Source organism: Armigeres subalbatus, chromosome 2, assembly GCF_024139115.2.
Source record: "Armigeres subalbatus isolate Guangzhou_Male chromosome 2, GZ_Asu_2, whole genome shotgun sequence".
NCBI classification, from domain to species: domain Eukaryota; kingdom Metazoa; phylum Arthropoda; class Insecta; order Diptera; family Culicidae; genus Armigeres; species Armigeres subalbatus.
In genome coordinates, this window is record NC_085140.1 from 362,467,965 (window position 1) to 362,485,941 (window position 17,977).

A 17,977-nucleotide genomic window follows, 5' to 3' on the forward strand; every position below is an offset into this window, starting at 1 on the left:
TTTCCTCGGAATTTCTTCGAGAAATTCTTCGGAATTTCCTCGGGAAATTCTTCGGAATTTCCTCGGGAAATTCTTCGGAATTTCCTCGGGAAATTCTTCAGAATTTCCTCGGGAAATTCTTCGGAATTTCCTCGGGAAATTCTTCGGAATTTCCTCGGGAAATTCTTCGGAATTTCCTCTTGAAATTCTTCGGAATTTCCTCGGGAAGTTCTTCGGAATTTCCTCGGGATGTTCTTCGGAATTTCCTCGAGAAATTCTTCGGAATTTCCTCGGGAAATTCTTCGGAATTTCCTCGGGAAATTCTTCGGAATTTCCTCGGGAAATTCTTCGGAATTTCCTCGGGAAATTCTTCGGAATTTCCTCGAGAAATTTTTCGGAATTTCCTCGGGAAATTTTTCGAAATTTCCTCGGGAAATTCTTCGGAATTTCTTCGGGAAATTCTTCGGAATTTATTCGGGAAATTCTTCGGAATTTCCTCGAGAAATTCTTCGGAATTTCCTCTGGAAATTCTTTTGCATTTCCTCGGGAAATTCTTCTGAATTTCCTCGGGAAATTGTTCTGAATTTCCTCGGGAAATTCTTTGGGATTTTCATCGGGAAATTCTTTGGAATTTCCTCGGGAAATTCTTTGGAATTTCCTCGGGAAATTCTTCGAAATTTCCTCGGGAAATTCTTTGGAATTTCCTCTTGAAATTCTTTGGAATTTCCTCTTGAAATTCTTTGGAATTTCCTCGGGAAATTCTTTGGAATTTCCTCGGGAAATTCTTTGGAATTTCCTCGGGAAATTCTTCGGAATTTCCTCGGGAAATTCTTTGGAATTCCTCGGGAAATTCTTTGGAATTTCCTCGCGAAAATCTTTAGAATTTCCTCGGGAAATTCTTTGGAATTTCCTCAGGAAATTCTTTGGAATTTCCTCAGGAAATTCTTTGGAATTTCCTCAAATTCTTTGGAATTTCCTCGAAATTCTTTGGAATTTCCTCGAAATTCTTTGGAATTTCCTCGAAATTCTTTGGAATTCCTCTCGAAATTCTTTGGAATTTCCTCAGGAAATTCTTGGAATTTCCTCAGGAAAATCTTTCAACGGAATTTCCTCGGGAAATTCTTCGGAATTCCTCGAGAAGTTCTTCGGAATTTCCTCGAAATTAATTCTTCGAAATTCCTCGAAATTCTTCGGAATTTCCTCGAAATTCTTCAAATTTCCTGGAAATTCTTAATTTCCTGGGGAAATTCTTGAATTTCCTCGAGAAATTCTTCGAATTTCCTCGAAATTCTTCGGAATTTCCTCGTTCTTCGGGAAATTCTTCGGAATTCCTCGAAATTCTTCGGAATTTCCTCGGAAATTCTTCGAATTTCCTCAGGAAATTCTTCGAATTTCCTCAGGAAATTCTTCGGAATTTCCTCGAAATTCTTTCGAGAATTTCCTCGAAATTCTTCGGAATTCCTCGGAAATTCATCGGAATTTCCTGGCGGAATTCTTCGGAATTTTCTCGGGAAATTCTTCGAAATTTCTTCAGGAAACGCTTCGGAATTTCCTCGGCAAATGCTTCGAATTTCCTCAGGAAATTCTTCGAATTTCCTCGGAAATTCTTTTCGAATTTCGTCGGGAAATTCTTCGGAATTTCCTCGGGAAATTCTTCGGAATTTCGTCGGGAAATTCTTCGGAATTTCGTCGGGAAATTCTTCGGAATTTCGTCGGGAAATTCTTCGGAATTTCCTCGGGAAATTCTTCGGAATTTCCTCGAGAAATTCTTCGGAACTTCCTAGGGAAATTTTTCGGAATTTCCTCGGGAAATTCTTCGGAACTTCCTCGGGAAATTCTTCGGAATTTCCTCAGGAAATTCTTCGGAATTTCCTCGGGAAATTCATCGGAATTTCCTAGGAAAATTCTTCGGAATTTCCTCGGGAAATCTTTCGGAATTTCCTCGGGAAATTCTTCGGAATTTCCTCGGGAAATTCTTCGGAATTTCGTCGGGAAATTCTTCGGAATATCCTCGGGAAATACTTCGGAATTTCCTCGGGAAATTCTTCGGAATTTCGTCGGGAAATTCTTCGGAATTTCCTCGGGAAATTCTTCGGAATTTCCCCGGGAAATACTTCGGAATTTCCTCGGGAAATACTTCGGAATTTCCTAGGGGAATTCTTGGGAATTTCCTCGGGAGATTCTTCTGAATTTCCGCGGAATTTTTTTCTGAATTTCCTCGGAAATTTTTTCCTAATTTCCTCGGGAAATTCTTCTAAAATTTTAGTTAATAAAATTCCCAAATTTCCGGTAGATAATATCTTGAATTATCATAATTAAAAAAAATTACATTAAATACGTTTTACTTACAGGCCAGCCTAGGGCTGAATGTCTCCTTAATAAAGATACAATAAAACGTTTTACTATTCGCGCAATAATAATAGGCATCTTCTGTCTATGCCTATGACCCTTGCAATGGAAATCCGAGTAAGGAAACTCAGTCTGAGTAGCACCTGTTTAATTGGCACGCGACTTCACGCTCTTCTCCCCGTGCAAACATTAGCAACTACGGTAACGGGCGGAATTTGTCGATTGTTGTCGTCAGCATTCTTCGTAGGAGGCATCATTCCACTCCTTGTTCACGATCGCGCGCCCCTTTCTCAGCGTCGTCAGGTCGTTTCGTCATGTTGAGCATTATGTACTTCCTTTTTCTGCTTTGCGGTGACGGCAAAAAGAACCGAAAAGAACCGTAACACGGACCTTTTTATCCCGTGACAAACATCAGCACCCAGTTTTAAACGCTAGATGATCCTATACCGTGGCGATGATAGTGCGGATTCCTTTTGACGAATCCGGATTCCAAAAACGATGAGTGTTTTCGGACGAGTTAAGAACCTCTTGGAATTCCTCGCAGGTGATTTCATCATTTTCGTGATCATCTTCCGATGACAGTCGTCATCATTTTTCATTCATGAGCGTTTGCTCTTATAACTTCAGATGTGTGTTTTTTTACGAAGTATAAGTAGCTTTTTGTTCAATAGCTGTCAAACAGAATTGTGCGCCAGGAATAAGCTGTAAGGGAATACGATATTCCTATGCATGATTTGTTTTGAAGAGAATGAATGTTTTGGTACTTATCAGTGCACGTCAATCAAAATCATTTAATTGAGATAATTTGCTTCAAATAAAATATTTCTAGAATTCATGAATTATTAGAGTATTATAGCTACGGAGATGGTGAGTTCGATTCTCTGTCCGGTTTAGGATGTTTTCGAGTGGAAAACATTCTCGACACCCTAAAACATCCTAAACCGGATATAGTGTATCCATTATTGTGCTTGCCAGACAAGATACATACTCATGCAATGGCGGACATAGAAAAGCTTTCAATTAAGAACTGAGGAAAAGCCAAGTTCCAATTGAAATGTTGTAGAGACATTGAAGAAGAAGAAGAAAAAGATGAAAGTACTAAACCGCCTATGTTATTAAAGTTATCTTTTTATCTAAACGGCTAATAAAATAATAGACAAAATTACGATTCGATATTTTAATCTAAATTCTATGCATTATCTTTGCTTCTCTTTTTCATAATTGTTTACTTACTCGTGACTTTCGAACTAAATTCACGTAAAAAAATATGTCTTTTTTATGTAGGTATAAACACTATTCGATCAATCGTGATAAAGAAGATTTATTTAATTTTAATTTTTAAGGATTCACTAATAACTATTTCTCTACTACAAAATAGCACAAAAATTTACAAAACTATTTAAATCTAACTCAATTCGTATACCCCTAAGTTAGAATCGAATCCGCACTCATGCAACCGGTTTTTTCGACACACACAAACGAATCTGATCGCAGCTCCGCGACGTGCGGGTGAAATTCCAGCTGATTAATTTCAACGTCAGTTTAAGTTCAGCTGGAATCGCGATAATCATTCTTGACGCGCCGCTAGCGATTTGCATAAAAAATAGGCATATTCAAATCTGTCACAATGGCGGGTAAACTTGACCACATTCGAATGCGCTGTGATTCGCGGAGTGATTAATATTTTCCTCGCTTAGTATTCACGCCGAAAGTTCTCTTATGCAAGGGTGGGGATGTTCCAGTTCGAGCCCAACCGGCCACAGCACGGTTGATTGATTATAATTGATATTTTGCTTGCATCATTCCAGCGCTATGGATTTCTCATGGCTTCGCAGCCGCCAGCTAACCTTTTCAAATAGAATGAGACCCCAGGTGAAGCACTACGAAATATGCTAATCGATTCCTCGTGTTGTGGGTCTCAACTCCCAACTACATTTCCATATCAAAAGCTCATTAATCAAACTTTTGGCACAGCAAGACACTTCCCTACCACGCCAGGCACCAAAGATCAGACGCCGTTCATTGACATTTTAATCGCAACCACTGCTACGTGATATTTGCGCTTCCGACGAGTTAACAACTCCCCCACCTCTGGACAAAAAAACAAATGGATCTTTAATCACAGCAACAAGCAGATATTGGTGGCACAGCTCTTTTAGTTGTCAGACCCGAAGGTTTCAAGACAGAAAAAAATAAAAACATTTCTCGGTGTCGCATTTCTTATTTGTAGGTTGAACCGGGTAGTTTTAAGAACTAAACAGGTTTGTCCGGTGCCCGAATGGTTGATTCTGAATTTGGAAAATGTCTTTTGAATTCGGGATAGAAGCTTAAGAATCAATAGTTCGATGAACCAGTGAACAACACCGCCCCCAGAAGAGGTGATGTACTCGCACGTCAACCCTTGACGTATTTCTGACGTATTTGGAAGGAAGAAAGAAGTTAGGCTTTCGGTATCACTCGCTAATGCTTTATTTTGATTTATCGCCATTTCATTAAACTGATATGACTCGCCCATCGGTGATACGCTGAATATTTCGGAAAATCGAAATGGCTACAGCGAGAAAACGATGTTCAAAAATTCAAGGCCAAAACTTGAAATAAATTCATTAAACTACTGTGCACAACACACGCAATTCGGAGAGCTTAACAATTTCTTGAATCTATTAATCTTTTTTTGATTTTTTCAACATCTCTTACAAAAATAACCCTAAAATTTAAGGATTTCAAATAATTCAGGATTGAAAATTATTCTAAATCCTTAAATTCTAGGGTTATTTTTGTATTTCCCGGGTGAGAAGCTAAAGAAATATTTTAGCGTGTATGATTTGTGGTTAGGTTAACCCTCCGGAACTCGCACCGTTGTAAAAAGTACAACACTTTCGAAAAAAGCTCGCTTTCTATAACTTATAGGGACACGGCAGGGACCGGGACCGTCCATCGTCATAGGGGCTAAAATCAATGAAAGCAACGTCATTTTGCTAGAGCTCCACTATACCAGAACGTTTCGCCTAAGCTTACGATTGGGTACGGATGAATTTGGCAAAAAAGCTTCTATTTGATTGATATTTGAGACTATGACGATAAGACGAAAATGCCTGCCTTAACCCTAAGTCAAGTTATACACAGACCAATTTATTATTTATGTATAAGAAGAAGAAGAAGAAGTAAAAAGAAGAAGTAGAAAAAAGAAGTAGAAAAGAGATAATATTGAAGCTAAAATTGGATTGATCTAATTTTTGCATTATTTTTATTGTTTATTTATCAGGCAAACCAATAAAATTGAATTTGTCTACGGTTTGATATATTTTTGTTGTTTACTTATACGCTGAAACTCTCTTCTTTGTTGGCATTGCATATCTCTGAAACATTTTCGCATCACAGCTTAGTGTTCATTGAGTACTTCCACAGTTATTTACTGCGAGTTTCCTAAGCCAGGTGACTTATTTTGCCGTCCTATATCATAAGATGAATACGATGACACTCTATGCCCAGGGAAGTAGAGGAAATCTACAGTTAGAAAATTTCCTAGACCGGACCGGGAATCGAACCCAGTCACCTTCAGCATGGTCTTGCTTCGTTGCTGCGCATCTTACCGCTTGGCCAAGGAAGGCTCCACGCTGAAACCTTATACCAATTTATATGAATATGCATTATTATTATATCAATCTGCATCACTTACCGGTATCTGGACGAACGTTCCATTGCTAACTTGAGGATACGCAAATAATGGCACGACAGGAACTGTTCCATTCTTGAGAAAAATTGGACCCTGGATGGGTGTTACCGTTGGCATGCGAGAGTTTTTCCGATCTGTAAGAAAACACGCAAAGAAAAACATGAAAAATGGGCGGTAACACACTACTCTATTAACTAAAAGTTTTGTCGTAATTGATAGTCCGATGTCTATGCGACAGCGATTCGTCATTGATCACAGCTGGTATAATACTACTATATAGCTACTGTTCAAGTGGAGGCAAGTGTTTTTAATCTCGCTCAAAGGTAATTCCCCATGAGAGATGCATCCTCTCGATCGCGTACGCTTGTCCACACCCGGCATTTCTAATTACGGTAATCAATGCATCCATTTGATGCGATTAATTTCCCATGATACGGGTCGAAAAAGGTATTCACGTTGTTGGTGTCATCTCTGCTGCCCCGGTAGAGGAAACTTACGCGAATGGATAAGATGATCACCTGAATAAGTTTTCTTCCAACGATTCCAAGAAGTTGCTTACATGCATTTTGCGTATACACTGCAATGTGGATTCAATGGAGTGATCGGAGTAAGCGGCGCGTGGTAGACGTGTTTTTTCGATGCTGAAAAAAATGTTAAGCTGCTCCTTTTGCAAATTCGGATGATATTCCGATGATCCAGTCCTTTTCGGAAGTCTTGGAATCTGGCTTAGAGAATTAAAATTGAATGAAATTGTGAATTGAAATGAATTGTGGTGCAGAAAAACATAAACTTAAGTGGACAGATCAATATCCAGAACGAAGAAAGAAGAAGATATCTTTGGTGAACGAAGAAAACCTACGGTGCCTAATTCATCCAGATTTAGTCTGGTCTGGAATCATCGGAATCATTAAGTATAATTTAAATTTGATTTAGTTAATGCTCTGCTATTCTATTCAATTCTAGTATTATTTTGTAGAATTTTTACTTATCCTAATTCATGGTAGTGACTGATAGTAGCTTCCAATTTTGGAATCTTATATTCCAAAAATTATTTCGGCACATTTAAATTTCAAACATGTCCCTCTGTAAACTAAGGTATCTCATTCAATAACTTGTTTCAAACTACTCCCGAAATGACCAGAATTGTATCTAGTTTAGGAAAACAAGACAGTATCTCCTTGAATCTGACTTACAAACCCATAATTTAATTTTAGGGAGCGCTTGATTATTTCGTATGCAGATTTTTATCCTAACAACCCCTTCCCCATTTCCACAATGTGGCTCTGTCAGGGTCCAGAGAAGGATGGATCCCTGTGGATTATAGTATTGTGAATGGATTTTGGACCATTTAGAGACAAAAAACGACAATTTTGTGGATTACGGCATGTCAAGCTGACGACTGTTGTTTTAGTCTACACCACCGTCAAATTGAGTCAGCTATCATCCATGGATTTTGGTCGGATGGAGAGGTCGAATCCGCAGAGTAGCGTTCAACCCATTCCCTATGATTCTCCACTTGTATCGATGCATTGACGAGAGTGCTCTGGATGTGTCGGTAAGTTGTAGGAGTTTCTACTTCTAAGGCTCGAGATATTGTCTCACAAGGTAGGTGGTTTCATCTTCCAATTATATTTATTATTATTATTGATGTTGTCAATAGTGCGATACCAACATGTTGATGATAGGGTATAGCATAATGTGAAAAATAACTCGGGCCTCAGGGGACTGCCACAATAAACGCATCATGCAAGTAGACACGAAAGAGCTACGCAAAGGTATCGATGGCATACATTATTGCTACCGCATTATTGCAAGTTATTGCGGTTTGTATTGTAGCGAGATATATGTTATAGCAGCAGCAGGTTTGTTCATTCCTCATTACACGTCTGGTGATTTATGACTGTATGACGAATTGGCGATCACCCGATTAATCTGATATTTTATATACATTGGAGCTATGAGATAAGGGCCAAGAGCTGTAACTTTATGCGTTCTCAGAGCGTTTTTGTTTTTAATAAATTTATCGTTACGTCTTTATTTTGCAGAAATTTCTTTCTCCAACTAGATGTTTTTGAATAAGAGCTTTTCCTGAAACTTCTTTGCTCATTTATCGCATATTTTCGATAAATAGTTAATACAGTCAACGGGGTGATTATTACCCTGGGGTGATAGTAGACTATAGCTCTCATAAACAATATAAAGTTCAGATAACTGAGTCGTTAAAAAGGTCTTTAGTTTTCCTGTCCTTTGAAATATTATTCCTGCTCTACAGACATTTTATGTTATTGAAACAGTGACGCACTTTCCATTCCTTATTCACACCATTGCCACAAACGGTACTTCTTCAATTATATCTTGGAATTTTTTTTTGTGAAATTTTATTGAAAATGTCTAATTTTTTGGCTCCTATTCTATAAATAAAAGTTAAGAATTTGAACCATCATTAGTTTTCTATTTACTTTATAAAGACTTCAATAACAATAATTTAAATGTTCTACCCTTTTTTCTACCGCCATTGCATTTTTCCAAAAATGATTAGATTTAAAGTTTAGATGAAATAATCATGATCATTCTTCTTCTTCTTCTTATTGGCATTACATCCCCACACTGGGATAGAGCCGCCTCGCAGATTCGTGTTCATTGAGCACTTCCACAGTTATTCACCGCGAGGTTTGTAAGCCAGGTTACCATTTTTGCATTCGTATATCATGAGGCTAGCACGATGATACTTTTATGCCCAGGGAAGTCGAGACAATTTCCAATCCGAAATTTGCCTAGGCCGGCACTGGGAATCGAAACCAGCCACCATCATCATGGTCTTGCTTTGTAGCCGCGTGTCTTACCGCACGGCTAAGAAGGGCCCATAGAATAAGTATATTGATATTCAAACAAAAGCTCTAATATTGTAATGTTTGATACTGCCGTCTTCTTTTCGTTCAATCGTTTCAGAATTCAAGAATTCTAATTTTCAATTTTTGAACGCTTCCTATTTTCAAATGTTCGACTCAATCGTGCAAACGCACTAGAAGCACTATTAATGCAGCAGAAGCCATGACAGTAACAGCAACCGGAACTTCCACGGGTCACAACCGCCCAATCAGCCACAGTTGGGACAAAGACTGTTGGGCTTTGCGACCTCGTTTTAAATGATAGGAGGATCATAAATGCAAGACAACTCTGGACGAACTAAATTGGTGAGCACGTTCCAGTTATCTACTTTCCTTCTCTAATTGCTTCACCAATATATAAATTCATAAAACTGAACACTAAATACGTACAGGGCATCGTTTGCTGCTATTGCCGCGGATATTGTGGGAGTCCCAGGTATCCGGTTCACGCTTTAGTTAGCAACGGTGGCTCTTCTCGACCTTCTATTCCCTGAGTAGTTAGTGCGAATAAGGGCGTCCTTGTGAAGTTTTGCTGTTCCTGTTATGAACAACTAGTACATCCTATTCCCTACACTTTCTGAAGAAACCTTTCTTGCTTCAGAAATGAATCCTTTTTGTAGTACTAGCCTTCGTAACAAAAAGGGCACCATAACGGAGCATGAGATCTGATCAAATTATTCGTAGTACTACTTGACCAACACCCCCAGCTGGGTGAGGGGTAGAGGATGACGCACACACACGCACACACACTGCAATGTGGATTCAATGGATGAGAATGCATTTTATAGACATGCTATTGAAATAAGAATTAATCCACATACATAATGTATGAACCGCGCTTGTATTTGGAACTGCTGCTTATGAATATTGTATGGATAGATTCCGGGGAATTGATGCCGAGATCGATTCCTGGTATGGTTCACTACGGGACTACGGGTTAAATCCACAGAAAAATTAAAACTTGCCATGGATACCTATAATACTTAAGTAGCATAACATGAAAACCTTTTATAACAAACTGATTTAACCCGCTGTGAAAATACATGCGCCCTTATGAAAAATGAACGAAAACGAGATGAGGTGTATGTAATCAAATACCTCGTCCGTAGGGTGCGGCTTATTTTTCGAATGTTTTCAAAACCTGGAATTCGTGTGCTTAAACGCTTTTTTATGGCACAAAAAAGAGTAGCCTCAGAATTTGAGGCCAAAATATTGAAGTTTAGAGGTCGCGCACAGGCCTTCAAGGTGATTTTTTAACCATCAAGCTTAGACTTTCATAAAAATAATCATAACTTGGCCATTTTCATCCGTTTTACAATCTATTGTAATTAATATCTTCAGTATTAAATTTATGAAAACTTTGTGAAACATCATATTTCTTGAAATCGACTCCAAATGATGGTAATATGCAGATTTTGATAAAAATGTCTAATTTTTTAAGGAAAACCTGTTTTACAAACGCTCTAACTTTGTCAAAAATCAGCCGAATCCGGATATTTTTATATGAAATCAAAGAGAAATTTGTATTCTAATTTTTCTTTGAACAAACTGAGTTTCTAAATCCATTATGCGGCAATGTTTTAAACCAAATACCGAAAAACATTTTTTCTATTGAACTCCAAAGATAGTAGGCCATAGTTTTATTATTTTTATAGTACATTTTGAATATAATATTTCCTTTTCATATGGAATTATATCGTAGTCGTATAAAACTGTTTTAGCATAGTAGATTTACTAGAAAACTGCATTCTAGTATTCAACTGCATTTAAGTATTCCAGATTCAAAATGTCACCCCCCCCCTCCCCCATATCAATGGGCAGCTTGAAAGAAATCTCCCGGACAATTTTTAGCCAATTCCATGAAGATTTAGAGATGCATTAATTAAGATTTGTGATTTTTTAAACTTTTACTTAGACATGTCGTCTGAATGCATGAATTGCAACACCTACATGTTTCAGCTATTACATTATTAAATGAGGATAACTCATTATTACCGGACTACGTACCATAATCAATCTTATATTGATAGAATTCTTCCGATAAAAATATATGTCAACATTACCTTTTTAAACGTAGAACATTCTTAACAAACCTTGCTCATACAGTCCGGTCTATTAAAACCGTAGTCACTATGTTCAAAACATTACCGAACTACAGTGTAGCACAGTAACCATCTATGGATTAAGGTACAACTATTATGAATCTTCTGTCCCGGGTTTACCTTGAGTGAATCGAGCCTTTCCGCATAATTATTTACCGTTCTTCGTACAGCTACATATAGAACGTGGATATGATTGATATCGTTACCTATTAACACTAAGTTCTTCGAACAATACAAAATTATAGTAAAACTTGCATTAATCTAATCCAATGAGGTTTATGGTCTTCGCAACATAACCAATATAATATTAATAAAATTCCTCCTCCAAAAATGTATAAAGAAAATCCCTTTTTCATACAATAAACATTCTTAACAACCCGTTGCTTGTACAGTCCGGTCTACGGAAACCGTAGTTAAAAAACGTTATGAGACTAAAGCGTGATTATAATTCAATACCATTATGATTATGGTACAATGTGGAATGTAAACCGTTACTATCAAAGTCCGGCTTGCGAGTTTACGACCTTTATGAAATAAAGACTTCCAATAAAGGCTATTTGTTGATTTGAATTCAAATGATGTTATAGATTTACTTCAAAAGATTTGTCAGAAAAATAGTTCGTCGCCAATTTAATAAGATTATTTATAACTAAAATCAACTGATTTCAAAATTTTACTCGTGGTATAATTAGTATGTCATATAACATTGTTAAAACTTCAAAACAGTGAAGCATAATGACATTATTACAGATAATTCATTTTTTTTGCTAATTTACTGTGCTATTCCTATATGAATAGGAACTATTATATTCAAAATGTATTATAAAAATAATAACTTTATGGCCTACTATGTGGCGTCCTTGTTCAATTGAGAAATAATTTTGCAGTATTTGGTCTAAAACATTGTCGCATAATGGATTTAGAAACTCAGTTTGTTCTAAGAAAAATAAGAATAAAAATATCTGGATTCGGCTGATATTTGACAAAGTTAGAGCGTTTGTAAAACAGATTTTCCTTAAAAAAGATGAAATTTTTATCAAAATTTGCATATTACCATCATTTGGAGCTGATTTCGAGTAATATGTTGTTCCATAAAATTTTCATAAATTTAATACTGTAGAGATAAATTACAAAAGATTGTAAATCGGATGAAAATTGCCAATGTTATGATTATTTTTATGAAAGTCTAAACTTGATGGTCAAAAAATCACCTTGAAGGCCTTTGCGCGACCTCTAAACTTCAATATTTTGGCCTCAAATTCTGAGGCTACTCTTTTTTTGCCATAAAAAAGCGTTTATGCACGACGAATTCCAGGTTTCCTGGCTAAGAATAACGCTACGGATTGCCTGTTTCAGTGGTAGAAGTCCACCATACAGGTGACTCCCAATTCTTGGTGTATTGCGGCTTTATTCTTACCGTGTCTACTGAATTAATGGTGAAGGGGGTCTAATAAAAACCCAACCGCTAGCGGAGCCTGTGAAGTACCAGGGCACCATTCAAAGTATTGAGTCCTTAATGCGCTAACCGGAGCTATGGCGTAGTTGACTTTTTGCTTCTCCGAAATAATTGGCTACGCTTATTGAATCTCAACTTGAGGTTAAATAAGAGTTGGATTATGAGTATGTTTTTATTTAGTTTTTCATCAAATTGTCACCTATATAGACTCACTTTATGCGTTTGCGTACTCTGTGTTTCGTCTTCGACGTTTTTGATACGATACCATTTGGTTTCATCGTTGCTGTTCACATAAATGTTGAAGTTGTGGAGTGCATTATCTTAATTCGCAATGGGTAAAGTAAATAGATAAAGATAGCTCAAATCAATCTTCAGCATAAAAGAACAGCAACGATTAATCTTTGAAGACTTTTGCAAAATGGCAAATCACAAGTAGCTTTGGTGCAGGAACCCTATTTTCGTATTGGTAGCTTCTACCAAGGCAATCTAGTGAATCCGGTGTTTGCTGCTTCCAGTAATGAAATGGCAAACTCTCGATTAATGTCGCATACATGTAATCAATTGTTAACAACGCTATCGCTGTTACACTTATCTCTGACCTAACAACCAGAGGTGTGTGTGCTATCACAATCGATGTAACTGGTCGAACCCCCGTCATAAAGTACGTCTATTGTCTATTACGATTCAATGGGCTCTTAAAAAAGAAGATGGGATCTATCCCGTTCTTCTTCAGAGGGGTTTTGAACATACCAAACATGTTTTGAAAAAACTTTTAGTATGTAGTTGTCAAGGGCTACCTAATATAATAACATGATGGATTCACCAGATGCTTAAAAACCGAAATATCTACTCGACGTTACGTCAAGCAGCGATTAGGAAATTAAGTGTCGGCAGATACTTTCAAGGGGAAGTATTATCTCCACGTTTGTGGAACCTCGTTGCAGATACGCTATTGAGATTACTAAATAATGGCGGTTTTGCTATCTATAGATTTGCTAACGACAATCTAATATTGATAGTCGGTATTTGTATTACTACCTTATTCGCCTTGATGCAAAACGCTCTTCAGGCAGTTGAAAGTTGGTTTCACCAATATGGCGTTTCGGTTAATCCGAATAAAACATCTATTGTTCTTTTCACGGAAAAACGTAACCGTAATGGTATTCGCCCATTACATCTTTTTACTGAAATCAATGTAACGGATCAGGTAAACTATGTGGGTCTAATTTTTGAATCCAAGCTTTTCTGGACACCTAACATTGAGTTCACAGTCAAAAATGGCGTGTATGGCTTTCGGCCAATGCCGACGAACCTTTGGTAAAACTTGAAGTCTTAAATATATCAAATGGATATACATAACAGTTGTACCACCAATTCTGGCTTGTGTGATGGCAAAAGGGTGAAGTGAGGACAATTTAGTCTAAATTAGGCCATCTTCAAAGGATGTGCCTAATGACAATGACTGGTGCGTTCTCTTCGACTCCCACGACTGCTTTCGAGGTTCTCTTCGACGTGGCCCCACTACACATACATCCTAAACAAAACTTACCGATTATTGGTTCACTGTTTCATGGAAGAGAATCCTGTGAACTTCAGTTCTACACACACTTCGTTGTTACTCGCTCCAAGTGACCTCACACTCGCTAGTAGTTTCCCTTATAGGACATTTTCAACATAATTCCCCTCGCGGGATAAATGGACATCTGGCTATTTGGAGAGAGGTATGTCGGACAGCATTGTTTGTTACACTGACGGCTCTCTCTTCGAAGGTAGAGCGGGTGCAGGTATCTACTGGCGTGAGCTGAGATTTGAACAGTCTCACTCACTGGGTAGACACTGCAATGTCTTTCAAGCGGAAATATTTGCCATTATATGTGGAGTGCAATCCGCACTGCAGGAACACATTATGGGCAAAGCTATATACTTCTGTTCAGATAGCCAAGCAGCTATTAAAGTTTGGCTAAAACTTCGGCCAACTCAAGGTCGAAGTTAGTAATCCCATATCGAACTCAAATTGAGGAACTGAATTCAGTTAATACGTTACACCTTATATGGGTACCTGACCATTCTTCCATAACTGGAAACGGATTGGCTGATGAGTTAGCTCGCAATGGAGCATCACAAGACTTTATTGGTCCTGAGCCATTTTTATGTTGTTTTCTCGAAATTGTGTAAAATGAATATATGCAGTTTTTCAAACAAATGATTCATTTGTCGATGTTACTAGTTGCGAATTCATACTTTTTAAATATTCATAGAAATATTAATACGTGAGAGTAGAAAAGAACTGCTGCCATCAAAATTTCCTGCCAATGTGTCCTATTAAGATCTCTATTTGATCGTGATCGAAAAATTAGTGAGTATTTAAAATGCAGTTTGAGTTTGAAAAATAATATTTTAGCTACAGTCAAACCTCCATGAGTCGATATTAAAGGGACCATCAGTCATGAAAATATCGAGATGTGGAATATCAAATCATTGGAAAGCTGTTTGAAGGGACCCCCACATTAACCCAGGAAATATATTTTCAATATGGCATAATTTGCTTCTTACACTCACAAAAAACTCCGCATTATATTCATGAGTTTACACATGGATTTTTGCAATGGAGGTAGCGAAATAGATTTCATATTTTCGACACATATATTCCATGCGCCCGAATGCATTACATGAGTGTTCACACATAATATCCATGTGGGTCATAGTATCTATGTGTGAATGTGTATGCAATTAAGTATGTGCCGACGCATGATATGCATGTTTGAAAATAATTGGATTTTTGCCATAAAGTATGTGTCGATTTTCCTGAGTGTACGAGACAAGCCAGCCTTGGGCTGAAAGTCTCGTTAGTAAAGATATAAAAAACTGCTTCCATGAGTCGATACCGAGTCATAGAACATCGACTCATGGAGATTTGACTGTATAATTTTGAGAATGTGGTTCGCTCTAGATCATTGTATATGCGAAACAAAAGAACAGTACCATCGAATGCAACTTGTTGCAATAAATCAGCTAAGGATAAATGACCACAAAATAAGTAAGTTTTTAAAGTGTATTCACATACAAAAATTGTATTTTCCCCATTAATTTCTGAGCCTATAATCCGATCAGTCTAATTTTTGACAGAAAACGAGCAAACTGGTAAAGGTAGTAGTAGTAGTAGTAGTAGTAGTAGTAGTAGTAGTAGTAGTAGTAGTAGTAGTAGTAGTAGTAGTAGTAGTAGTAGTAGTAGTAGTAGTAGTAGTAGTAGTAGTAGTAGTAGTAGTAGTAGTAGTAGTAGTAGTAGTAGTAGTAGTAGTAGTAGTAGTAGTAGTAGTAGTAGTAGTAGTAGTAGTAGTAGTAGTGGTAGTAGTGGTGGTGGTAGTGGTGATAGTAGTGATATGGTAGTATTAGTAGTAGTAGTAGTGGTGGTGGTAGTAGGAGTAGTAGTAGTGGTGGTGGTAGTAGTAGTAGTGGTGGTAGTGGTGGTAGTGGTGGTGGTGGTGGTGGTGGTGGTGGAGGTGGTGAGTGGTGGTGGTGGTGGTGATGGTGGTGATGGTGGTGGTGGTGGTGGTGGTGGTGGTGGTGGTGGTGGTGAGGTGGTGGTGGTGGTGGTGGTGGTGGTGGTGGTGGTGGTGGTGGTGGTGGTGGTGGTGGTGGTGGTGGTGGTGGTGGTGGTGGTGGTGGTGGTGGTGGTGGTGGTGGTGGTGGTGGTGGTGGTGGTGGTGGTGGTGGTGGTGGTGGTGGTGGTGGTGGTGGTGGTGGGATGGTGGTGGTGGTGGTGGTGGTGGTGGTGGTGGTGGTGGTAGTAGTGGTGGTAGTAGTGGTGGTGGTGGTGGTGGTGGTGGTGGTGGTGGTGGTGGTGGTGGTAGTAGTAGTAGTAGTAGTAGTAGTAGTAGTAGTAGTAGTAGTATTGATACTTTAATATTCCTAATTCGCTCGTAGCTCGTAATATTGACCGTTTGACTTCGTTTTGCCACCAAAATGTCTACAATATGTTTAAAAAATTCCTAAATAATTCAAAGAAAAATCACATGGTAATTAATATGCGAAAATGTAAATCGTGTAAAAACAGAATCCAGTGTATTTCACATTTTAAAACATAATACAGCTCATATGTCAGCCATTCAGAAGGAAAAGCACTCGCACTTGAAATAAAAGTAACTACTTTTGTTAAGGTTATTAAAGTGAGCTGAATGTTCCGGCGCCCTTTGTCACAACAACCCACATAAACCAAGATATTGTTGCTATATTGAATCTGATTCATCCATACTTTCCACGAATTGAAATGCCACACCATCAGTCCAGCAGTCGTCATGTGGGAACAAGCAAATGTGCAGCCGCAGAATTTGAATACAATAGCCATTTTCGTGCCCAGCCGGGTGAATTTGGCACGTAGCACGGGCATTTATGATCGCATACCAAATGACCATTAACGTCCAATAAATTATCACACCGGGACCGTAGCGAATACTGAAAACCAAAAGTGTACTCCTTTTTTTAATCGACTGTCCGTACAAAACATTCCTCATTGAAAACCAGTCAATGGGTTACCATCTGACTGACGTCCTGTCTGCGCAACGAAAATAAAAGTAGTCATGATCCCCACAAAGCAATAGCAGCAACGCGCCGCGTTACGAGATCCGTTCAGTTACAGTGTGATAATGAATTCCAACGACGTCTTATCGAACAGTTGTATCAGTAAATAGCGCTATCGATCAAAAAATGCCCTGTCTTGTGCCTCCCTTAGGGAAGGAAAATAAGTGTGGAATTGCACACAAATTTAAGCAATTAATGGCGCCAACGAACTGCTAAACAAACAAATCTGGAACGGGCTTCTAGGGAAATGTATGTTTATTTGGTGAAATTCATTTGTATTAACTTCTTTTGATTTTATTCTAAGTGCAGTTTCAAAATTTGTATCTGAAATAATCACGTGAATTATCAACGAGAATGTTCACGTGAAAATCCGTATAGCTGTTTTATGTCCAAATATGTTTAGTCAATAAGTTAGTACATGTAAAATGTTTTTGAACGAACCTTGAGTATTTGTCCTGGGGATGCAATTCTGTTCTATTTAGAATATTGATAATTAATAATATTTAAAAGTTGAACTGGAACGGATTTGGAACGTCTTCTTCAAAAGTCACAGGTTGTCTTTAATTTAATTTTTACCGTTGGAAGTTCTTTGAGCATTATTCTATGAACGGTGTTTGTCATTGAAGTCACCAATTGTAAAAAATTAAGATCTTGTACGAGATTAAACTTAAAGATAACCTTTCATAAAACTTTTTTGTTGTCCAGTCTGCCAGCAAGTAGGCAACTTTTTCCAATATTTCAACAGATACACCCAAGGAATCAAAAGCTTTGGATTCAAAAGTTTTTTTTGTTTAATTTGCCTGTTTATGACAATAATTACCCCACCACAAACCACCACAATTTCATTGAAAATAGTTATCAGGATCTCCTTTGATGACAAGTTCAAGCTTTATGTTTTGAAATGGGCACATTATAAACTGATAAAAAAGGTTAATATATGATCTTCATA

General features: G+C 37.8%; 1 protein-coding gene across 5 annotated transcripts in view; it reads right to left on the minus strand.

Moving 5' to 3' along the window:
• Window positions 1-17,977, minus strand: part of LOC134212999 (protein spaetzle 3) — a 145,384-nt gene that overhangs the window by 36,374 nt on the left and 91,033 nt on the right. For 4 of the 5 annotated variants that reach the window (XM_062691430.1, XM_062691432.1, XM_062691431.1 and 1 more), the window contains exons 3-4: window positions 6,008-6,138; window positions 5,922-5,945 (exon numbers count right to left, since the gene is read on the minus strand). In XM_062691430.1, coding sequence (XP_062547414.1) covers window positions 5,922-5,945; window positions 6,008-6,138 — 155 coding nt within the window. The remainder of the gene's footprint in view (window positions 1-5,921; window positions 5,946-6,007; window positions 6,139-17,977) is intronic. The other variant, XM_062691434.1, reaches the window with a different exon arrangement.